Here is a 25911-nt window from a genome sequence, read left to right on the forward strand (position 1 = left end):
TTTGATGAATCAGTTTGTCTTTTTTTGTTGTTTTTTGAAACAGAGTCTTAACTCTGTTACCGAGGCTGGAGTGCAGTGCATGAACATGGCTTACTGCAGCCTCAACTTCTTGGAATCAAGCAATCTTCCTGCCTCAGACTCTCGAGTAGCTGGGACTACATGTTCCCACCACTATGCCCAGCTAATTTTTTTTAGACAAGGTCTTGCTCTGTCACTCAGACTGGAGTACAGTGGCGTGATCTCAGCTCACGGCAACCTCTGCCTCCTAGGTTCAAGCAATTCTCCTGCCTCAGCCTCCCGAGTAGCTGGAACTACAGGCATGCGCCACCATGCCTGGCTAATTTTTTGTATTTTTAGTATGTTGCATATACATTTAGAACTAGCTTAACAATTTGCTATGTTGGCCAGGCTGTTCTCAAGTGATCTGCCTGCCTTGGCCTCCCAAAGGTCTGGGATTACAGGCATCAGCCACCACTCCCGGCTGCCTAGCTAATTTTTAAATTTTTTTTTTTAAGAGATGGGGTTTCACCAGGTTGCTGCTGGTTTTGAACTCCTGGGCTCAAACAATCCTCCTGCCTCAGCTTCCCAAATTGTTGGGAGTTGATGGGTTTAAGACAAATCTTGGAGGTGGAATCATGGATGTTACCGGATTAAATGTAAGGAGTAGAGTGAAAGAAAGGGAGAAGAAAAACAATTGGGCAGACTGAGGCAATTTTCATTGAGTAAAGCAAGATGGGGAACTGTATTAGTTTGCTAGGGTTGCCATAACAAATTACCACAGGTTAGATGACTTAAACAACAGAACTTAATTTTCTCACAGTCTGAAAGCTGGAAGTCCAAGATCAAGGTTCCAGCCAATTCTATTTCTCATGAGCCTCTCTTCATGGCTTACAGATAGCTGCCTTCTCCCTTGTTCTTACGTGTCCTTTTTTTGTGTGCATTTGAAGAGAGAGAGAGAGACAGAGAAATCTTTGTTGTCTCTCTTTGTAAGGAAACTAATTCAGTTGAGTAAGGGCCCCACCCTTATGACCTCATTTAACCCTAATTGTCTCCTAAAGGCCATGTCTTCAAATATAATCACATTGGAGGTTAAGGCTTCAACATACACATTTTTGTGGGTACATAATTCTCTCTGTAGCAGGGAGGAGCAGGTTTGGTGAATACATACGAATAAATAAGGAATACTTGTGAGACCGTCTAAAATAGAGATGCTACGTAAGAAGTTGGGTACATGGGTCTGATTTAGAGGAGATATTTGTGCAGTCATTTGCACAAAGAAAAGTTTAAAGCAATAAGAATGGGTGGGTTCATTTAAAGAGAGCATAGAGAGAGAAGAGAATGGGTTTTATTTGTATCAAGAATTGGGATGGAGTTAGTTATGTGAATTATTATTGAGACACCCAATAAAATGAGGACAGAAATATGTCCATTTCATTTAGCAATGGTGACCTTGGCAAGAACAATTTCAATGAAATAGGGTAAGAATTAGTTTAGAGTCATTTAAAGAGTGAATGAGGCCTGGCGTGGTGGCTCACACCTGTAATCCCAGCCCTCTGGGTGGCCGAGTCGGGTGGATCACCTGAGGTCAGAAGTTTGAGAATAGCCTGGTCAACATGGTGAAACCCTGTCTCTACGGAAAACACAAAAATTAGCTGTAGTCCCAGCTAGTCAGGAGCCTGAGGCACAGGAATTGCTTATACCTGGTAGGTAGAGGTTGCAGCGAGCCGAGATCACGCCACTACACTCCAGCCTGGGCAACAGAGTGAGACTTGGTCTCAAAAAAACAACAACAACAGCAAAAAGGAATGAATGAGAGGTAAGAAAGTGGAGACCATGTATGTAGCAAACTCGTTAAAAGATAAGCATATTTAATCACTCACTCATTTGACAAATATTTCTTTTTTTTTGTTTTTTTGGTTTTTTTTTTTTGAGACGGAGTCTCACTCTGTTGCCCAGGCTGGAGTGCAGTGGCTGGATCTTAGCTCACTGCAAGCTCCGCCTCCCAGGTTCACGCCATTCTCCTGCCTCAGCCTCCCAAGTAGCTGGGACTACAGGCGCCCGCCACCTCACCCGGCTAGTTTTTTGTGTTTTTTAGTGGAGACGGGGCTTCACCCGCCACCTCACCCGGCTAGTTTTTTGTGTTTTTTAGTAGAGACGGGGTTTCACCGGGTTAGCCCGGATGGTCTCGATCTCCTGACCTCGTGATCCGCTGGTCTCGGCCTCCCAAAGTGCTGGGATTACAGGCTTGAGCCACCGCGCCCGGCCTGACAAATATTTCTTGAGCAATGCCTGTATGTTACGCTGTTCTTGGTCTAGAGATAGGCTTGTGAATAAGGCACAATCTTTCCCTCACAGAACTTACATTCTGGTTAAAGGAGACAGAAAATAAATATACAGCACCTCAGAGTGTCTTAAGTGCTCTGAAGAATGACACTGGTATGTAGGGGGATAGGGAGTACACATGGGATGGAGTTCTATTTTAGGCAAGGTAAGCCTGTCTGATAAGATGACACTGGAGTCAAGATCTGAGTGAAGAGAGGGAGACAGCCATGCAGATATCTAGGGAAAAGGCATTCCAGGCACAGGGAATAGCAAGAGCAAAGGTTTTGGGGCAGAAGAATGATGGCTGGTGTGTAGAACAGCAAGGAGGCTGCCATGGAATGAATGAGGGGGAGGTTGATAGGCAGTGAGATTAACCAGGAGGTAAGGGGCTGATCAGGTAGGGCTGCATAGGGCTTTGTAAGAGTTGCCTCATACTTTAAGAGAGATTGGGAGCATTGGAGGGTTTTGATCAGAGGAGTGAAATAATCAAACTTACATTTTAGAAAGAACTCTGGCAAGTTTGTGGAGAGGGTAGTAGGGGAACAGAATGGAATACTGTACTCAGTAAGTATTGCCTGTTACTGTTATTTTTATTAAAGAGGCAATATAGTCTAGATTGGCTAGATTTGAACTCCTTTATAAGCTTGATGAATAAAGCAAATTTAAGTGCTAAATTGTTCTTTTTCTCACTTCCCTCAGTTGTAAAATAAGGAAAATAAGAGTACCCACCTCATATGGTTGTGATAAGGATTAAACAAATTAAAAATATTTAGTGTTGGCATATAGTAAGAACTCAGAAATATAATAAAACTATTTTTATGGTGATGATTGTAATTTCCCATCTGTCTGTCTTCCACTGAACTGAACTCCTTGAGTCCAGGGATCATGAGTATTTTTTCACATCTTTATTTCCTAGCACAGCACCCAGAACCCAGTAGCCAATCAAGAAAATGCTGTAAAATGTATATATAAGCTTATAAACTTTGAATCTTTATTGTCATTTTTTTTTTTTTTTTGAGAAGGAGTCTTGCTCTGTTGCCCAGGCTGGAGTGTAATGGTGTGATCTCAGCTCACTGAAACCTCGCTTCCCAGGTTCAAGCGGTTCCCCTGTCTCAGCCTCACGAGTAGCTGGGATTACAGGAGCACGACACCATGCCTGGCTAAATTTTCGTGTTTTGGTAGAGACAGGGTTTCACTGTGTTGCCCAGGCTGGTCTCGAATGTCTGACCTCAGGTGATCCACCCGTCTCAGCCTCCCAAAATGCTGGGATTACAGGAGTGAGCCACTGTGCCTGGCTATTGTCATTTATTAAGGAAAATATCATACACTCACTAACATACTCATTTTAGCAAGTTCAAATCATTTACAAGAGTATGAAGTTATAAGTAAAAGAGCTTTTCCCCCAATTCCATTCCCATCTGAATCCACTCTAACAATATGGTATGTATTCTTCCAAATTTTATTCTTTTATTCTGTGCTTGTCAAAGAATTTTTTTTTTTTTTTTTTTGAGACGGAGTCTCGCTCTGTTGCCCAGGCTGGAGTGCGGTGGCCGGATCTCAGCTCACTGCAAGCTCCGCCTCCCGGGTTTATGCCATTCTCCTGCCTCAGCCTCCCGAGTAGCTGGGACTACAGGCACCCACCACCTCGCCCAACTAGTTTTTTGTATTTTAGTAGAGACGGGGTTTCACCATGTTAGCCAGGATGGTCTCGATCTCCTGACCTCGTGATCCGCCCGTCTCAGCCTCCCAAAGTGCTGGGATTACAGGCTTGAGCCACTGCGCCCGGCCCCTGTGCTTATACAAATATATATATTGTATATATATTTGCTCATCATATTAGATTTTAAGATGATTAATTTCTGGAAGAAGTAGCAGCAAAATTAAATGCTGTTCTAACAAGAATAACATATGAACTGTATAGCTGGGATATATTTTTAAATTTCACTTCATTTTGGAGCAATGTCTTGAAGTTCAGATCAACTATGGACTTGAGGACACAAGAGAAAACTGTTCAGTCCTTGAGTCTGCAGGGATTTAGACCTTCACAGCTATAAACATTAGGTCTAATTTGGCCCGAGCCCCTTAGAATGGCAATTGATCTTCAGGACCAAATCCTAATAACCCAGACCAGTCCAAATCAAAATCTGACCCACTTCAAATAAATCTGAAAGATTTTTTGCTCTATATTTTACTGTTATTCTTGTTGATTTTAGTAAATTTATCCCGTCCTTTTTGGAAGAAGTTTTATAGTTGTTGCCCCCACCATAGCTCTACATAATGTGCTTTAAATCATTATTTTTATAATATAGATTACTAGAATTCATTCAAACTAAAGAAAAAAATCAGAAGATTTTGGTCTGTAGTTTTGATTCTTCTTTCTGTGTAGGTGACATCACCAGAACAAAACGTCTCTACGTTGAGCCCTATTTCTACCTTTTCTTTGAACTCAAGAGATGAAGACTTCATGGTAGAATTCTCTGAGACGTCCCTGAAAGCAAGAACTTTACCTGATGATCTTCATTTTCTCAACTTGGAGGGTAGTCGTTACCATATTGCTCTAATATCTGTCTATTCATTTAAGAGATGAAATTTTTTATTTGAGAGATTATTACAGTAAATATATCTTAGAACCAGATTCAGTGTCATACCCCTTGAAGCCTTTCCATAACTTTTCTTCCTTTGAACTTTTTCTATCATAGATAGCTATTCCAGGTACAATATTCCCTTCTAGCTATCTAGTTCCTTCTTGTTTCTCCTCCCAACTTTGTCAACACAGACCCCTGAAAGTATCTTCTACCATTGTCAGTACTTCTCACAGCTGTAACTGCAGCATCTGACCCCTTTATAGCCCCTTCCTGTTCCAGAGGAATGACGACTCATTGCAAATGTCTCATCAACACCGTTGGTTGACTTTAGCATAACCTCTTAGTTTCTCTTTTTGCTTTGGGATCCTGAACTCTTCAACTGCTGTTCCATACTTGCATGCCTAGGACTCTGGGTTTTCATATATTTTGGCCCTTCACTATGAGTCAGCTTCTGCTTTTTGATGAATATAATACTATTCTCTAGGATCCCTTTCACTAAAATTTCTTTTCTTCTCTCTTTTCTTATAATCTTATCAATATATCTTCCCCTGATTCTGAATTTATGTTGGGTGAGGGGTGAGTTGTAGATAATTTTTTTGATTTTGGATGGATGATACAAAAAATTTTGTAATGTGAATTGGTAGTTGGGTTAGAGAAGATTTTATGGGTGTGCTTGGTAGAAGACAACAAGGTAGAGAAGAATCAAATACACGGACGGGAGTGGGTATTCAAGAACAAGTGATATGGTAATGAACAGTAGATGATTTTCACAGTTATACCATGAATCTTTTAGTTTAATGGATTTTTAACTTTTCTTTCAGTGTTACTTGATTGACTTGTTAGAATTACAACATAGCACTTTATAAAAGAATATTCACTGGCTCACCTACTGCTCTGCTACTTTCCAGATGATCTCCAGAGTGTATTAACAGCAAAACAAAAACTCTGTCAGGAAGGTACATTATTATAAAATAGGTATCCATAGTATTGTCAGATAAAAACTATCAGCTTCATAATTCTGATGCAGTATTATTCATTTTTTTATATATTCAACAAATATTTATTGCTTCTTAGATTTTTAGGAATATATCACTAAAGCTGCTGACACACAAAGAATCATTAGAATCATTAAACTTTTCAGACAGAATTTGCTTTGCATGAGTTTTCCCCAGAATTCGTTCTATTCAAAACATTAGATCAAAAAAAAGCTTAGAAATATTTTTTACTCTGAAGGCTATACGATAATTCATGGAGTGAATCAATATCTAAAGGAAGTTTACAATTCACACTAGTCATAGTAAATGAACCGATGAATTTCAGTCTCTGGACGAAAAATGAAAGTAGATTATAAAAAACTCAGTCTAGGTTCTTTTTTTTTTTTTTTTTGAGACGGGAGGTCTCGCTCTGTCGCCCAGGCTGAGTGCCGGATCTCAGCTCACTGCAAGCTCCGCCTCCCGGGTTCACGCCATTCTCCTGCCTCACCTCCAAGTGGGCTGGGATTACAGGCGCCCGCCACTCGCCCGGGGGCGGGCCCCCCCTTTAGTTTTTTGTTTTTTTCAGTAGAGACGGGTTTCACCGTTGCTTAGCCAGGATGGTTGCGGATCCTCCTTACCTTCGTGATCTGCCCGTCTCAGCCTTCCCAAGTGCTTGGGATTTACAGGCTTGAGCCACCGCGGCCCGGCTAGTCTAGGTTCTGTTCCTGACTCTGCCCACTTTGGTACGTTATGCTACCTTAGCCTTGTAATCTCATTTGTAAATGAGAATGATCAGTTGTGTCTTGGTTGTCGTGTAGCTTTAAAGTGCTTTGAAAACGTTAAGTGCCTTTATATAACATAATTAGTATTTAGGAAATAAGTCATTAGTTAAAGAAAGAAGAAAAAGACGGGGGACCTTCTCAACTAAACTGTTTCAGATAGTATATGGAATGTAAGCCTTGAATCTTTTTCTTTGAGATTAAAACTAATTTTTTTTAGGAACACAAAATAATATGGATTTTTTTTTTCAGGGCAAGTTGCTACTTTTTGCTTTTGGTATACCCACTGTTTTCTAGAGCCTTAGGTGATAACTAGTAGACATTTTTTTTAATCAGGCATTCTGTTTTTTCAGGGATTGGAAAAAAATCCAGTTCTCTGAGAATGAGAACCTTCAAAGGGCTTTCATTAGTAAGTAGAACCCAGGTTTCCACTTATTACTTTGCCCCTACTGATGGGCAGCTGCTGTAGACTCTCATTTGTGTATTGATCACTCTAACCGTACAAGTTTTGGGTTCCCCCATGCTCACTTGTGTGAAAAGTCAGCAGTTCTTCCATCTTTAGCATTTGAGCTGAGGACCCAAAATGCAAACCTCTTTCCTGCTGGAATCTGGGCGAAGGTAGACGTCCAGATGTTACACGTCTCTCAACTAATATGCTCTACTCAGAGCAAGTGGTCTGGAAATATCAAAACACCATCCCATGCAATTGTGACTACTCCAGGACAGAGTTTGATAAGAGGAATAACTGATGGCTTTTTCTGCTGAGGTGCTGTTTTTGGGGATGGCTTTTAGAGACACAAGTAAAAGACAGAGTGCGATGTTATCAGTGAAACATCCTTAAACTCTGTGCATTTGCAACACTGATACCAAAGGCGATGCTCTATCACAGCGAGCAGGATTTTAGCAGTCAAGAATTGGTTTTCCAGAAGGAAGAAGTTACTTTCTCTGAATTTAAAGCGAGACTTCTAAGACAGAGGGAATTAAAATGTATTTAGGAAGGTTTCTACCTGTCCAATATAGTGTAAGGTTTACAGGTGGGAAATGTACCAGTCTTGGTACATTTTTCCAACTAGGTTTATTGTCTGAATTTCAACAAAGATTAACAAAGATAATACATGTTAGGAGCATCTGAAACAGATGGGCTTTTCCTACTCTGAGCTGGCAGGTCACATTCATCTTCTTAACTTAAAATTCTCGTCAATAGGTAGTGACATTGAATGCAAGATGTTTATGTTGAAAGTATCTAGGTACAGTGTCTGGTTACATTATCAATACTTAATAAGTGATAGTCCTATTTTTGTTTCCATTCACTACTACCATTGCAATGATTGTTTTTACTTTTTGACTGTCAATTGTGGGGTTTGCTGATTATCATCTTGGGAGTAAAGGTGCATCTTATTTCACGTTAATTTTTGAATTAAATTCTTGATTTATAGTCAATTAACCGAAATAAAGATGCATAATGTCCATTCACATCAGTTAACTTTTCCTAGCAAAAAACTACTATAGAAAATTATTAGGGGCAGATGTACAGAAAAGTTATCTTATTTAGGTTAAAAATGCCATTGTAGGTATTCTTGCTGTATTTGGTTTCTCATTTAAAAATTTGAAAGTAATTTCAAGATCCAGAAATCAAAGAAAATTAAAAAATAAGTCTATGAAATAATTTCTTTTTAGTAACAGTATTTCTTCTGGAGTTGCTATGATAACTTTCGAATTATTCCATTGCGAGGAGGATAAGTGGCTCCTGAGCTATGTTTTCAAGTGGGCGCAGTAAAATAAAATCTGCTTTTTTCCCAAAGCCCAAGATTTACATACCAGCTTTTCAGTCTCGTGGCTCATTATAAAGCAGACTTTACATCTTGCCTCATAGGTATGGACTGTTGAATGTTGGTTCTTTATTGTATTACATCTGCTCATTAATGAGTAGAATTGTGAGAGGTATGATAATTATACTGTGGAATTTTCATACTAAATATCTCATTCAAGATTTTATTTTTCATATGTTCTGTTTGTTGAACAGTAACGTTTAATTCTAATTTCAGATCAAAAACTCGCACCCGTTTTAAAAAGTGGGAGGATGGACAATCTTCTTTTTTTATGAGACAGGATTCTCACTCTGTTGCCAGCTGGAGCTGCAGGTGGGAGCGGTCTTGGCTCACTGGCAACCTTGCCTTCCGCCCTCAACAATCCTCCTGCTTCACCGTCCCGATCTGAACCACAGGTGCAGCACCACCCATACCAGCTAATTTTTTTTTTTTTACACGGAGTCTCGCTCTGTCCCGAGGCTGGGTGCAGGTGGACCCCAATCTCGGCTCACTAGCAAACTCGCCCCTGGGTCACCCATTTCGCTGCCTCAGCCTCCGGAGTAGCTGGAACTACAGCACCGCCACCATGCCCGGGCTAATTTTTTTTTGTATTTTTAGCTAGAGATGGGTTTCACGTGTTAGGCCAGGATGGTCTCGAGTCTACTGACCTCGTGATCGCCCGCCGTCAGCCTCCCAATGCACGGGATTACAAGTGTGAGCCACCATGCCTGGCCAACCCAGCTAATGGTTTGTATTTTTCAGAAATGAGGCTTCCCCATGTGGCTCAGGCTGGTCTTACCCTGGGCCAAGCAGTTCTACTCACCTTGGCCTCCAAAGTGCTTTGGATTACAGGCATGATTCCACACACGCTTGGCCAGAGGATTTCTTTTGCAAGTTAGAGTTTTTCTTTCTTTCTTCTCTTTCTTTCTTTCTTTTTTCTTTCTTTCTTCTTTCTTTCTTTCTTTCTTCTGTCTGGTCTGTCTGTTCTGTCTGTCTTTCTTTCTTTCTTTCTTTTTTTTAAGTAGAAGTAAATGACCTGTAAATTTAGCAGAAAATAACTGTTTAAAAGTGGAAATTCGTATTTGTGTATGACCCTGTTTAAAGGCTATTACAAATTTAGCTACAAACAGAACATGTAATACAAACAAAATTATTTTGTATTTAATTTTCTGCTTTATCTCTTTTTTTTTGTAGAACATCTAAATATATTGCTCTTTGGGTTAGCACAAAACTTGCACAAAGCTCTTTCAAAAGTTGACATATCATTTTACACATCATTGAAGGGAGAGAAACTGAAAAACGTAGAAAATAATGTGCCATCCTGCCATCATAGTCAACCTGCAAAACTTGTCATGGTTAAAAAGGAAGGTCCAAATAAGGTATTCTTGCTTCCCCTCCCCCTACCATACCAAATACTTCTCTTATAAAGGGTTTAGGTACCTATTACTTCATGATAAGCTTAAAGAGTGAGTCTTAAGAGCTTTCTATTTGAGGTGCTAGTACCTAACACACATTAAATTCTCAAAGTTTTATTGAAAGAATGATCTGTGCTCTAGGATACAAAAATATGAGTTAAAATTAACCTTCAAGTTGCTTAGAATCTTTTGTGTAGTATTTTATTTTATTTTATTATTATTATTTTTTTAGAGACAGGGTCTCACTGTTGCCCAGGCTGGAGTGCAGTGCCATGATCATAGCTCACTGCAGCCTTGAACTTCTGGGCTCAAGCCATCCTCCTGCCTTGGCCTCCCAAAGTGCTAGGATTACAGGCATAAGCCACTGTGCCCACCTGAAAATTTTACATACTTCTGTAATTGATAAAATAGGAGGAATATGCCTAAGTTATAGTGAGATCACTGAGAAGGGGGATGTGTTTCAACCTGAGAGCTTAGAGATTTCAGAAATGAGCCTGAAAAAAATGAAGGTTGAAACTAGTCTACCATGTAATCCCCAGTACAAGTAACAGATAAGGCCAGAGGAATAGACAAGTATGCTGACTTAATTTATATTGTTAATAATATATTATGGAGGGAGTCAGGTTAGTAAAACGTATGTTGATTGATGACTTATACTCATTGTAGAACTGTGCTTTCATTCATAATACAATTTGCTTCTACCGTTTGCATATCCCACTTTATTGTTAGCTAAGTGTATAAATTTGGATTTAAATTTAGGCGTCAAAAGCCAAAATTCATAAATAGTGGTATAACTGTGGACTAAAATATAGCTACTAAAAGTCTTTGTTTTCTTTTTAAGATTATTTGATGACATAGTTTCATGCTCATACTATGTTGTTGGGTACGAAGGGTAGGTTACGGAGTAGAAAATGTATCATCTGAGTTTTGTTTAAAAAATTTTACATGTGTTTGTTCTTGTTGGGTTGTGGTGTGTGTGTACTTACGTGAATGAGAAAAAAGGATAGAAAGAAATGGATAAGATATTCAGTGCTTCTGGGCAGCTTTCAGGTTGTTTATAGTGAACATTTTAAATCAGAAAAGCAAATTTTCAAATAAGCTTTTACTCTCAGAATAATGTAATCTTTTGATAAAGAGAAAGTAAATGGAAAAGCAGGTGGTTTTAAATTTTAAATTAATAATAAAGTTAAGTTGTATAGTGACTAATTTACTGGAGTACAGTAATGCCAAGCAGTCTGCATAGAAGCCTTGACATACACAAAATAATCGAAAATAAAAGCTTTTTTTCACTAAATGTTGATCTTTTTTCGTTCGCCTTAGGGTCGTCTCTTTTATACATGTGATGGACCCAAAGCTGATCGATGTAAATTCTTTAAATGGCTTGAGGACATGACTCCAGGATATTTAACACAGGAAGGAGCTCAACCTGGCATGGTTTTAAGTGATATTAAGAGTATTGGCTTGTACTTAAGAAGTCAAAAGATACCACTCTATGAGGAATGCCAGCTTTTGGTGAGGTATGTTTTATAGTACCAAGCGATTGCCTGTGATTATATAAGAAAACGACAGCCTTCACAGAACTATCATCAGTTTTGAAAGAGATTAAGATAGGAAAACTATTTAAAAGATGGAATACCTCAGTTTCTAAACCTGCAAAATGGGAATAAGTCTTTTTTTGTTTGTTTGTTTGAGACGGAGTCTCGTTCTGTCACCCAGGCTGGAGTGCAGTGGCCGGATCTCAGCTCACTGCAAGCTCCACCTCCCAGGTTTATGCCATTCTCCTGCCTCAGCCTCCCGAATTGCTGGGACTACAGGCACCCGCCACCTCGCCTGGCTAGTTTTTTTTTTTTTTTTGTATTTTTTAGTAGAGACGGGGTTTCACCGTGTTAGCCAGGATGGTCTCGATCTCCTGACCTCGTGATCCGCCCGTCTTGGCCTCCCAAAGTACTGGGATTACAGGCTTGAGCCACCACGCTCGGCCGTCTTTTTTTTTTTTTTAATTATATAGTGACAAGATCTTGCTCTGTTGCCCAGGCTGGGGTGCAGTGGTGTGATCCTTAGCTCACTGCAGCCTTGAACTCTTGGGCTCAAGCTCTCCACCTGGCCCAGCCTCCTGAGTAGCTAGGACTTCAGGCCTATGCCACCATGCCCAGCTAATTCGAAATTTTTGTAGAGTTGGAGTCTTGCTATATTGCCCAGGCTGGTTTCGAACTCCTGGACTGAAACGATCTTCCCATCTCAGCCTCCTGAAGTGCTGGAATTAGAGGCGTGAGCTACTATGCTCGGCCAGGGAATGTCTTTAAAGTTATTTCGACTCCCTCTAAACATCAAATAGTGTGAGCAATATCAGTATAACTAGCAGGGTGCTATTTTTCTAACTTATTTTATGTATAGTTGGGGCTGTGTTCCACAATCCTAAGGGAAACCCTATCTGACAAACTATAGGAATAATTTTTAGCAGTGTGGCATAATAAATAACTGATTGTTTGCATGTCTGACCTACATAGCTTATAGGATAATAGAATGCTACTTTTTGGAAGTATGTCTTTTATAAAAGTTTAGATTATTCAAAATAAATATAAAGACCATTTGCATGGTGATTTAATAGTAACATTTTTATTGGGAGCCTGATATATGCCAGGCCCTCTTGTAACTAGGCACTTTACACGAATTTTTTTTTTTTTTTTTTCTTTTTTGAGACAGAGTCTCACTGTCTCCCAGGCTGGAGTGCAGTGGCACGATCTTGGCTCACTGCAGCTCCGCCTCCTGGGTTCACGCCATTCTCCTGCCTCAGCCTCCGGAGTAGCTGGGACTACAGGTGCCCACCACCATGCCCGGCTAATTTTTTGTATTTTTAGTAGAGACGGGGTTTCACCGTGTTAGCCAGGATGGTCTTGATCTCCTGACCTTGTGATCCGCCTGCCTCGGCCTCCCAAAGTGCTGGGATTACAGGCGTGAGCCACCGCACCTGGCCTCACATGAGTTCTTTTATGTAATTATTATAATAGCCTGTAAGATGGAGATATGGGAATAAGTTATTCCCATTTTATAGTTTGGAAAATGAGGTTCCTCAAAAAAAAAAAAAATAGAACTATCATATGATCCAGCAATCCCAATCTTGGGTATGTATCCAAAAGAAAGGAAATAAGTATATCAAAGAGATACCTGCACTTTCATGTTTATTTCAGCAGTATTCACAATAGCCAAGATACGGAATCAACCTAAGTGTCTGTCAGAGGATGAATGGATAAAAAAAATGTGGTATATAAACACACACACACATACACAATGGGATCTTAGGCATAAAAACGACTGAAGGCCTATAATTTGCAACAACTGGAGGTCATTATGTTAAGTGAAATTAGCCAAAGGCCAGGCATGGTCTCACGCCTGTAATCCCAGAACTTTGGGAGGCCAAGGTGGGCGAATCACTTGAACACAGGAGTTCAAGACCAGCTTGGGCAACATGATGAAATGTTGTCTCTTGAAACCTGGTCTCTACAAAAAATAAAAAAATTAGCCAGGTGTGGTGGCCTGCACCTGTAGTACCAGCTACTTGGGAGGCTGAAACAGGATGAGCCCAGGAGGTGGAGGTTGCACTGAGCCAAGGTCATGCCACTGCACTTCCAGCCTGGGCAACAAAGCCAGACTCTGTCTCAATCAGTATCAAGAAAAAAAAAAAAAGAAAGATGCCAGATACCAAAAGACAAATGTTGCATGTTCTTACTCATATGTGGAGCTAAAAAAGCAGATCTCATGGAAGTAAGAGAGTAGAATGGTGGTTACCAGAAGCTGGGAAGAAAAGGGGGTGGGAAATGAAGAGAGGTTGGTTAAAATGTAAAAAAAAAAAAAAGAAAAAGGAATACAGTAGGGAAATTATAGTTAATAATTTATTGTATATTCAGAACAACTAGAAGAGAAGAATTGTAATGTTCCCAACACAAAGAAAAGATCAGTGTTTGAAATGATGAATATCCCAGTTTCCCTGATTTGATTTGATCATTACTCAATGTGTAAAGAGACCAGGAGATCACATTTACTCCTAAAGTATGTGTAACTATTATATACCAATAAAACAAATTAAATTTAAAGATTTTAAAAAGCACATGAGGTGTTCTATCTTTCAGATACTTTTCTATCTCAGTCTCTTCTAAAACTGATGACAGTTCTGTGAGAGTTGTTATTGTCTTACTTTGATAGAATATATTTATATTTTGTATACATGTATGAAAGTAGGTACACATATAAAACCTGGTTCTTTTCATACTGTATTTTAAAGATTTTCAAAAAACTTACACCTTAATATTATTACAACTCATTTTTATTTTTTATTCCCTTTTCAGAAAAGGATTTGATTTTCAGAGAAAACAGTATGGCAAACTAAAGAAGTTTACTACTGTAAATCCTGAGTTTTATAATGAACCAAAAACCAAACTTTATCTTAAGCTGAGTCGGAAGGAAAGTTCTTCAGCTTATAGCAAAAGTAAGTTGATCTGATCATACTGGTGATTCAATCTAGCCTTATATCTCCCATTACATACAGCTGTATAAGTTGTTTATATTAAAGAATTTTATATTAAATTTTAAAAGTATAATTTAATAGTACTGTGTATTATAAACTAATTGTAGAATAAATTAGACCATTTCTAAAAAATATATTTTAAGATGTTAGGGCTTTTTAAAAACTTCATTAAAAGGGATACCAAAAACATTTAATTAGTTCTTGGAATCATATAAGTAAGTATATTGAATCAACTGTGCCCTGATTTAATGTCAAAAATAAACCGAAAATATGTAATAATGAGTTTGTTGATGCTTCTTTTATTGTCTATGTAATTTGGCAACATTGAACCCCAAATTTTGTATATTTGCAAATAAAATCCTTTAAACATTTCCCCCCACCCCCGAGACAGAGTCTTACTCTGTTGCCAAGGCTGGAGTGCAGTAGCGTGATCTAGGCTCACTGCAGCCTCTGCCTCCTGGGTTCAATCCCGAGTAGCTGGGATTACAGGTGCACGCCACCAAGTCCAGCTAATTTTTGTATTTTTAGTAGAGATGGTTTCACCATGTTGGCCAGCCTGGTCTTGAACTCCTGGCCTCAGGTGGTCCACCCACCTTGGCTACCGTGGGATTATAGACATGAGCCACCATCCCTGGCCAGCACTGAGTGTTTTTAAAGGACCTTAGGTGCACTAAGTTGGATTAATCATTATTTGTGATTTTGTGACCTACTCTTAGTCATTGGTCCTCACATAGCTCACTTTCATTTAGTTATTTAGTTAGTTATTTAAAATAATATAATAAGCATTTGTGAGCCCACAAACCAAATCAAAATCTAGTACCTTTATACCAACCTACATTTAAGTTAACCCCACTACCTCATCTTGTCTCTCCAAACCCAAGGTAATTATCATTTTGATCCTTGCACACACCAGCATTTTTCTTTCGTTTGTGTATAGATTTATGTAAATGAATTCCTAAAGAGCCAAGTAAAATTTTTAGTTTTTTTAGACCTTACTAAAATGATGTCATTCTGTATATAATCTTTTGGAATTTATCTTTTTTTGGTTAGTATGTTGCTACAATTTGTCCATGTTGTTGTTCTTAAATCTAGTCTAGATTATTTGTTTTGACTGTTGTATAATATTTTGTAAACATGCTATAGTTTATTGTTTTCATTGTTTGGGTTTCCAAGTTTTACCACTGTGAACAGGGTGTTGTGAATATTCTTGTACTGTCTTGTAGATATGTACAGATTTCTTTTGAATATTACTCTAGGAATAAAAATGCTGCATTACAGCATATGAAGATACTTCACACATCTTTAGATTGTAGTGCCAAACTGATTTCCAAAGTGGCTTCAACCTGAGTATAAGAGATCTTATAGATCCACTCATTGAAATGAGTGTAAGATGATTGCATTGTGGTTTTAGTTTACATTTCTCTGCTCACCAGTGATGTTAAAATACTCTTCATGTGTTTATTAGTTACATGTGTTTCTTCTTAGCCATTTTACTATTGGGTTCTTTATAACCTTCTTTTATTTATAGAAGTTCTTTATGTATTCTTCATATTAATTCTTTGTTGATTATGTATATTGTGAATATCTGCTCCTCAGATCATGTCTTTTCACTTACTTTAAGATATCTTTAGATAAATAAAATCTTAATTTTACAATAGTCATATTTATTGTAATCTTTTCTTTTGACAGTGCTTTTATATCTTATCTTAAAAATCTTTTCCTATGCTGAGTTCTAAAATTACTCACCTATATTTTCTACTAAATGTTTTACAGTTTGGTTTTTGACATTTAAATCTTTATTATTAATTTCCATAATTTTTTGAGGGAAGAGGTGGTGTTTGGTTACATGAATAAATTCTTTAGTAGTAATTTCTGAGATTTTGCTACACCTATCACCTAATCAGTATACACTGTACCAAATTTGTAGTCTTTTATCCTTCACCACCCCGCTTACCCTTTCCCCTGAGTCCCCAAAGTCTATTGTATTATTCTTATGCCTTTGCACCCTCATAACTTAGCTCTCACTTATGATTAAGAACATACGATGTTTGATTTTCCATTCCTGAGTTACTTCACTTAGAGTTTTCTCCAGTTCCATCCAGGTTGTTGCAAATGCCATTTTTTGTGCCGTTTTATGACTGAATAGTATTCCATGGTGTGTGTGTGTGTGTGTGTGTGTGTGTATCTATCTGTATCACAATTTCTTTATCCACTTGTTGATCGATGGGCATTTGGGCTGGTTTCATATTTTTGTAATTGCGAATTGTGCTGCTATAAACGTGTAAGTATCTTTTTTGTGCAATGACTTCTTTTCCTCTGAATAGATACCCAGTAGTGGGATTGTTGGATCAAATGGTAGTTCTACTTTTAGTTCTTTAAGGAATCTTCACACTGTTTTCCACTGGTTGTACTGGATTACATTTCCACTAGCAGTGTAAAAGTGTTCCCTTTTCACCACATCCTTGCCAACAACTATTAATTTTGATTTTTTTGATTATGGCCATTCTTGCAGGAGTAAGGCAGTATTGCCTTGTGGTTTTGATTTGCATTTCCCTGATCATTAGTGATGTTGAGCATTTTTTCATGTTTGTTGGCCATTTGTATATCTTCTTTTGAGAATTGTCTATTCATGTCCTTAGCCCACTTTTTGATGGCATCATTTGATTTTTTCTTGCTGATTTGTTTGAGTTTCTTGTAGATCATTTGTCAGATGTATAGATTGTGAAGATTTTCTCCCACTCTATGGGTTGTCTGTTTACCCTGATGATTGTTTCTTTTGCTGTGCAGAAGCTTTTTACTAATAGTTTAATTAAGTTCCATCTATTTATTTTTTTTTTTTTTTTGAGATGGAGTCTCGCTTTGTCTCCAGGCTGGACTGCAGTGGCATGATCTCGGCTCACTGCAAGCTCCGCCTCCTGGATTCACACCATTCTCCAGCAGCCTCCGGAGTAGCTGGGATTACAGGCGCTTGAACCTGGGAGGCGGAGGTTGCAGTGAGCCAAGATCACGCCACTGCACTCTAGTCTGGGCGACAGAGCAAGACTGTCTCAAAAAAAAAGAAGAAGGATTTTTATTAGGACTGTCAAAATAAAATGGATTCTCCTTTTTTTTGGAGACAGAGTCTCCCTCTGTTGCGCAGGCTGTAGTGCAGTGGCATGAGCTTGACTCACTGCAACCTCCACCTCCTGGGTTCAAGCAATTCTCCTGCCTCAGCTTCCCATACTCCCGTACTGGGACTACCACCACACCCAGCTAACTTTTTGTATTTTTAGTAGAGATAGGGTTTCACCATGTTGGCCAGGCTGGTCTTGAACTCCTCACCTCAAGTGATCTGCCTGCCTAGGCTCCCAAAGTGTTGAGTTTACAGATGTGAGCCTCCACGCCTGGCCTACCAGTCTATTTTTGCTGAAGTATTTTTTTCATTATAATTTAGTTTGTTTTAAATTTCCCATTAAGGTTTCTTTTTTAACCTGTGAGTCATTTAGCATGTGTTTTAATATTCAAAATGTAGGGAATTTCTAGTTTAACTTTTATTAACTTCTGACTTAAATATGTAATAGGTAGATATTTTTATTTTTATATTCTTCTTTAAAATTTATTAAATTTATGTATGTATGTATGTATGTATGTATGTATGTATGTATGTTTGAGTCGAGTCTTGCTCTGTTGCCCGGGATGGAGTGCAGTGGCACGATCTCAGCTCACTGCAACCTCCGTCTCCCAGGTTCAAGCAATTCTCCTGTCTCAGCCTCCCAAGTAGCTGGGATTACAGGCACCCACCACAACACCCACTACATTTTTTTAGTTTTAGTAGAGACAAGTTTTCACCATGTTGGCCAGGCTAGTCTCAAACTCCTAGCCTCAAGTAATCTGCCTGCTTCAGCCTCCCAAAGTGTTGGGATTACAGGCGTGAGCCACTGCAGCTGGCCTACTAAGGTTTTTGTACACTTGATCTTAGCCAAAAGACTGAGAAGCGATATTTTAAGGCTGTTTTAATGGCATAGTACAAGAGAAATACATTTTCTCTAATTGTTGAATACAGAACTCTTTAATGGTCAGATCAAGCTTATTAATTGTCTTGTCCAGATCTTCTATATAGTCTTGCCAACTTTTTGTGGCAGTTATCTAAGTAATTAAGGGAGATGAGTTGAAAATTTCCTCTGTGGTGCACTCTCTCCCTGCTATTTATTACATTTTGCATCTTATATGTAAGGGTATTTTATTGGGTACATATATATTTTAAATTATTATTAACGTCGGGGTAAACATATCATTATGTAGAGATGATCCTCTCCTCTAATAATTTTTTCTTAAAAGTCTGTTGATATAGGTATGTTAAGTTTATTTTGACTAGTATTAGTTTCATAAGTCTTTTTTCATTTTTTAATCTTTGTTTGTTCTTATATTACAGGTGTTCCTTATAAACAGCATATGTCTCAATTTTAAAGATGTGACTTGTAAATAGAATAAACCCAATAGTTGACTTTATTATAGTAATTGATACCTGGATATGTTTCTTTAATCTTAAATTATTTTGTTTATTCTAATTTTACTATGCTTTTAAAATCATTTCTTATTTTAAAAAATAAATTAATATTTAAATCTTACCCCGCTCCCAATAAAACAGATACTTAGAAAGCACCCACATCCCTTGGTTCTTCCCCTGATCCGTTTCCTTACTCTTCCCCCTCCTGCCCCCAGTTGACAAAATCTAGACTAGTGCTACTCAAGGTAGAGTCTGTAGGCTGGTTCTGGTCCACAAACTTACTGGTTCCCAAAGAGAGCTGAGGAGCTGCTCCAGAATGTAGATCACCTATATCATTAGCATGCTGTTTAGTTTAGCTGTATTTTGTTTTATTTGTAGCAAGCTTTCTGAATGAAGGAAGCATTATGTTGATTTGTTGAATTATATTCTAGCACAAGCTTCTTGTTACAGACCAGTAACAAACTGTTCAGGACAGCCTGCTTTGAGTAGTTCTAGTCTAAATCTTGAAACACTGGGTTAGTATAGATCTATTTTCTATCTTTTTTGGATGATAATTTGGCTACATATAAAATTTTAGGTTCTAAGTTCTTTTCCTTTAATGCTTTCAACCTACAAAAACGGCACTTTCAAATATTTTAATCCAACATTTAATATACTTAGTTATCATCTTGTATTCATTGTTGTTGAAAAGTCTGATGGCACTGTGATTCTATTTTTTTTTTTTTGAGACGTAGTCTTGCTTTGTCGCCAGGCTGGAGTGCAGTGGTGTGATCTCGGCTCACTGCAACCTCCGCCTCCTGAATGAGGAGGTGATTCTCCTGCCTCAGCCTCCCGATTAACTGGGACTACAGGCACACACCACCACATGCAGCTAATTTTTGTATTTTTAGTTGAGATGGGGTTTCACCATTTTGGCCAGGATGGTCTCCATCTCTTGATCTTGTAATCCACCCGCCTTGGCCTCCCAAAGTGCTGGGATTACAGGCATAAGCCACTGTGCCTGGCTTTTTTTTTTTTTTTTTCTTTAAGACAGAGTTTCACTCTCGTTACCCAGGCTGGAGTGCAGTGGTGCAATCTGGGCTCACTGCAATCTCCGCCTCCTGGGTTCAAGTGGTTCTCCTGCCTCAGCCTCCCGAGTAGCTGGGATTACAGGTGTCTACCACTATGCCTAGCTAATTTTTTTTTTTATTTTTAGTAGAGACAGTGTTTCATCATGTTGGCCAGGCTGGTCTCAAACTCCTGACTTCAGGTAATCCACCCACCTCGGCCTCCCAAAGTGCTAAGATTACAAGTGTGAGCCACCACGCCTGGCTGGCACTCTGATTCTTATTTCTTTATGTGTTATGTGCTCTTTCTGGCTGGGAGTTTTAGAATTTTCTTGATTACTTTGATAGTCTTATATTTCTCTATACAATGTCTAACTGGGTTTTTCCTTGTTTCTCCTTTTGGGCACATTATGGACCTTTTAAATCTAAAGTTCATTATCTTTTTTTATACTTCTGGGAAATGGATCTTCATTATTTCTTCGAATAATCTTTCTTTTTATCTCTTTATTCTTTCCCTCCTTTCTAGATCTTTTATTATTTAAATGTTAGCACTTCTGAATCTGTCTTCCAAATCTCTTAGTTTTTCCTTTATATTTCCTGAATTTTTGTCCTTTCTTCCTTCTGGGAAATATCATCAATGTGCTTATCTGAATTGGCTATTGATTCCTCAAATGTATTCATCCTGCTATTTATCAATTATATTTTTCCAACCTAATATTTGTGTTCATTTCTTTTTCCTGTTTTTTGTCTTTTTGTTTGTTTATTTTGTTTAATTTTTGAGACAGGGTCTCATTCTGTCACCCAGGCTGGAATACAGCAATCATGGCTCACTGCAGCGTTGACCTCCTAGGCCCTAGTGATCCTCCCACCTCAGCCTCCTGAGTAGCTGGGACTATAGGTTCAAGCCACTACACCCAGCTAATGTTTTTATTTTTTTGTAGTGATGGGGTCTTGCTATGTTGTCCTGGCACATCTCGAACTCTTGGGCTTAAGTGATCCCCCTGACTCAGCCTCCTAAAATGTTGGGATTGTAGGCATGAGCCATTGTGCCTGGCCTGTTTTCCTGTATGTATGTACATATGTATTTATTTATTGAGATGAGTTCTTACTGTTTTGCGTAGGCTGGTCTCAAACTCTAGGGCTCAAGCAGTTCTGTCATCTCAGCCTCCCAAGTAGCTAGGATTACAGTTGTGTGCTACTGCACTCGGCTGTTATTATTTTACATTGTTACTATCTTCCTTTACCTCTTTTTTTTTTTTTTTTTTTAAGTCTTTGTGTTCCTTGAATGTCTCAATATTTTGGCCTGTGAACTCATTTTCCCCTGGCGGTATCAGCTTTTCTTTCTGGCAGTGCATGTTGGGGAAGGCCCATTCCAGTCTGGTCAGCTTTAAGGAGCTCAGGGAGTTGAGGGTGTAACTGAGCTATGGGGTAGAGAGCCCCAGGCACTAGAAAACCACAGTTACCCACAGAATGATCCCTAAAGTGAAATCTAAAACCTCTGATTAAAAGGAAAATGCAACATTAAGATGTATCATTTCTTAGATTGTAAAATTCTTTAGCCCTAGGGGTTTGGAGGTGAGGTAGAGACTGCCTGTGATCAGTGAGTTACCATCTGGTTTTCTCCACACTTTATGGCACAGGGCTTGCATTGCTGCCCTGATTTTTTTTTTTTTCCTCCAGAGGATTTCTGGACCAGAAGTATAAATTGCCTTATGGATGGGTAGGCCCTATTTGTCCCAGTACAATTGGGGATGGGGAAGAGGATGGGATGGGAAGCAAGAACAGAACCCCAAGAGGTTCCTCACCCTCTTTGATCCCCTCCTCCTCTACAGGCCTTCTGCACTTGGCCAAAATCAATTCAGGTACACAAACCCCAGTTCAAAACAGGCCCTCCAACTCGAGATTTTCCGTGGTTTTCTCAACTTCTGTCTCTGTTCCCCACAGAAAGGAAGCCAACAATTATACTAATTCAGCATCTTAGATGACACCAGAATCAGGAATCTCCTATATCTTTATTTTTAATTCAAAAGTTTTTTTTGAGCATTGTTTTGCATGTTTTGAATTATGTTATTAATTTAGTAAGTAAAAAGAATTTATAATGTGACCTTTGAAGGAAACTTTTGTGCAGGAACATTATGTATGTTTTTATTTTTTAAATGTATATCACATAGAAGACATTCATGAAGTGGTTGGATTTTTAGAAATTAAGCATTTGAGATCATTTTTTAAAAATTAAAAATCTCCAAACCAGCATTTGGGGAAAAAAGAAAAAAATTAACAAGTAATACATAAATATATACAATGAAAAATCAAGGTATAAAGAAATATATACAGTTAAAAGTGAAAGTCTTTAATACCTTTCATTTTCATTCCTTATAGGTTACCATTTTTAAATGCATATGATTAAATAATTACTAGATATATTCAGTCTTAAGGTTCTCTTTAGTTTATTTTCTTCACTTGAATCTCTCCCTATTTGCAGCAGGGAAAATTTAAGATGAATCCAATTTGATAGATTTTGTCCAATAAATTTCAGACTCATTTGGGTATTGAAATCTTGGTCGCTGCCCAGTTTAGTCTCTCTTTCAGGTCTTCCACACCTTTCTTATTTCTAAAAACCCTGTTCCTCCCTGTGCCTACTTTTAATATCACAAGATACACATGCTAATTACTAAATAGTTGCTAGAGAGGAGGAAGATCCGCTTTCCTGAAAGAGGCTTGTTAGTGAAGATGGGATAGTATATTGCTATTTTGTGATTATTTCTCAGCTTGCTAGAACTGCTAATATCCTTATTGATCTGATCTTTGGCACTATTCCAATTGCTGATGCCCTGGCAGTTGGTTTTCTCAGCCTGAACTGAGTCCAATATTCCTTTTTTTGTAACGTGTTAAGTGGTTGCTGTGGTCTAAATGCGTCCCTCCGCCCTCCACTCCCCCCGCCAAATACGTATTTTAAAATTTGATTGCCAATGTATTAAGAGCTGGGGCCTCTAGGAGATGATTAAGTCATGTGGGCACTGCGTAACTTAGTCCTGCATGGGATTAGTGACCTTATAAGAGGTTAAAGGGAGTGCCTTGGCCCCTTTGCACCAGTGAGAGTGAGCCTTCACTGGTTATTCACTGGTGCTCTGCTGGCACCTTGATCTTGGACTTTTTAGCTTCCAGAACTGCTATGAGAAGTACACTTCTACTATTTGTGAATTACTAATTTAAGATATTTTGTTATAGTAGCCTGAACGGACTAATACAATAGTCTTATGGGCTAGCTTATGTCCTGCCTTCTTAGGAGTTCTGTGGGTTCATGCAAAACCTAGGGATTTCCATTGTAGCAAACTTATCTTCCCATGTGATGTCTCTGCCCTCCTTCTTCCTCACCCTGTAATTCTGCCATCTCTTTAGTCTTTTTCTGTGTGATTCAAGAGTACTATATTAATTGCAGAATCTGATGTTGGTTCTTTTGTTCAGGAGCACTCCCAACCTTTAGGTTGATAGTTGATGAATATCTTTCCAGAGCTTTACTTCTCATCATGTGTACATATATGTGTACTATAGATGTATGTACACACATGTGCAAATACATATAATTTTAAAAAATATAGAACCATTCTGTATGTGTCTGTGTAGTATTTAAAAATGTTTGTCTTCACACCAACATGGCTCATGTATACATATGTAACAAACGTGAACGTTGTGCACATGTACCCTAGAACTTAAAGTATAATTAAAAAAAAAAAGTTTGTCTTTTCAGATGATCTTTGGGTGGTTTCAAAAACCCTAGACTTTGAGCTAGATACTTTTATTGCATGTAGTGCTTTCTTTGGACCATCGTCTATCAATGAGATAGAAATACTACCTTTGAAAGGCTATTTCCCTTCCAACTGGCCCACTAACAGTGAGTATTACTATGTTCATTTTAGTTTATATTTAAAAAGAATGATAGACAAGATGCACTGTTTGATTAAAGCCAATAAAAAGCACCCAACTCGTTTCTACTATTCTGTACAGTGTGTTCTTGAAAATGTGTATGAAAGTTGAATATATAGATATTTCTGTGAGGAAGAATGATGTGTGGGGGATTGTTTTGTTCTAATTTTCTAATTAGATTGTTCTGATTTTCTGTTTTCCATACATTTCTATGAAGTAATTGAGGAAAAAATGCAAGAAAGTGTTTAAAAATTATACAAATACTACTGTATGGCACAAATGATATGTTGATTAAAGGAAACTGCTGGCTGTGAAGTTGTGCTACAATGTACTAACTCAAAACAGGTGTTCTTGTTCATTTGTTGATATATAGAAGTCCAAATATGGTTTAAATTATGCAATTTGTGGGTACCCATTATAAAATGAATGAGCAGATAGCGTAGTAATTTAATGAATATAAGTTTGGGATCTCTGTGTGTGTGTTTAAGGGTTTGTTTTATGTCATGTGCTTAATTCAGTAGCCAAACTCTGAGTTATGTGAACATTTAACACAGAATTTTTATGGGCCATTTTATTTACGTCGAATGTTTATTTTCTGTATCCTCTGTACAGTGATTGTCCATGCGTTATTGGTTTGTAATGCTAGCACAGAACTGACTACTTTGAAAAACATTCAGGACTACTTTAATCCAGCTACTCTACCTCTAACACAGTACCTGTTAACAATGTAAGTCAATTTTTACCTTTGAGTCATTGGTATTAAAAAATGGTAACCAGAAGTAAAGATGAAAATTCAATAAAAGTACATTATATAAATGTTGCCAATAAAATTGTAATTATTTTTCAGACTATGACATTACTCTCTGTCAGTAGTTAAAAAGAGAAAAGGGGCGGGGCACAGTTGCTCATGCCTGTAATCCCAGCACTTTGGGAGGCCGAGGTGGGCAGATCACCTGAGGTCAGGAGTTTGAGACCAGCCTGACCAACATGGAGAAACCCTGTCTCTACTAAACATACAAAGTTAGCTGGGCATACTGGCTCATGCCTGTAATCCCAGCTACTCGGGAGGCTGAGGCAGGAGAATTGCTTGAACCTGGGAGGCAGAGGTTGTGGTGAGCCGAGATCGCGCCATTGCACCCTAGCCTGAGCAACAAGAGTGAAACTCTATCTCAAAAAAGAAAGAGAGAGAAAAGGAAATATGCAGTATTTTTCATCTGTTTATTAAGATTTGAGCTAATAAATGTTACTGTAAATTTTTTCACTTTGTCAGGAGATAATTTAAGGATCATTTCTGTATTTATTTTATTTTTTATTATATGTATTTTTATATCACAAATTATTTAACATTTAAAGGAACCATTTTACAGCTTGAATCCAGTGTGTATATTGCTACTGATTTTATTCTCGATATAGCCATCTCGTTTTCAATTTCTCAAGCACCATGTCCCTTTTTAAAAAAATGGAAGTGATATTATATTAAATGCATTAAAATGATAGGAAAAGTCCAGTTTTCAATTTGGAATATTATTATCTATCTGTGATGTTTTATTTTTCTCACTATAATGAAGTCCTAGGTAAAAAAATAAATATCCTTATGATTTAATTACATTATTTATCCAATTTGAAATGAATTTTCATAGAAATAGAAATAAGACCAATTCATGTGATGTAGTTTTACCTGAAATGAGGGCTAGATTAATTATCTAAGTCAGGTTTGTATAATAGAGCATGGGTTTTAAAGTCAGTCCACCACTTATTTGTGGTGTGGTATTGGGGGAAAAATTCAATATTCTCGTATCTATATTTGGGATAATTAACTAATTACCTACTTCCTAGTGTTGTGAAGATTTCATCAAGTAATATGTAAAATGCTCAGCAGTGTCAGCACGTAGTAAGTATTCAACAAATGTTAGTTCTCGTCTACCCTCCTCAATATTGGAGGATGTATCCATTTACAGTATATATCCACTTACTGTTTGTTTCTATAAAAAACTGTTCTCTGTAATGCTTACAAAGTGATGGCTAAGTTATGAATTTTTCTACTCATCTT

The 25911-nt window shown here is 38.1% G+C and overlaps 1 protein-coding gene across 1 annotated transcript in view; it reads left to right on the forward strand.

Annotated features, from left to right (window-relative positions):
• Nucleotides 1-25911, forward strand: part of ZGRF1 (zinc finger GRF-type containing 1) — an 82089-nt gene that overhangs the window by 34425 nt on the left and 21753 nt on the right. The window contains 13 exon segments of the mRNA XM_017881366.1: nt 4709-4859; nt 7014-7115; nt 7118-7518; nt 7521-7580; nt 7582-7617; nt 7619-7686; nt 8393-8492; nt 8494-8533; nt 9663-9847; nt 11204-11400; nt 14227-14366; nt 23686-23829; nt 24474-24588. Coding sequence (XP_017736855.1) covers nt 4709-4859; nt 7014-7115; nt 7118-7518; nt 7521-7580; nt 7582-7617; nt 7619-7686; nt 8393-8492; nt 8494-8533; nt 9663-9847; nt 11204-11400; nt 14227-14366; nt 23686-23829; nt 24474-24588 — 1739 coding nt within the window.

The sequence above is a fragment of the Rhinopithecus bieti genome, unplaced genomic scaffold (assembly GCF_001698545.2).
Source record: "Rhinopithecus bieti isolate Rb0 unplaced genomic scaffold, ASM169854v2 scaffold_12077, whole genome shotgun sequence".
Classification (NCBI taxonomy): Eukaryota; Metazoa; Chordata; class Mammalia; order Primates; family Cercopithecidae; genus Rhinopithecus; species Rhinopithecus bieti.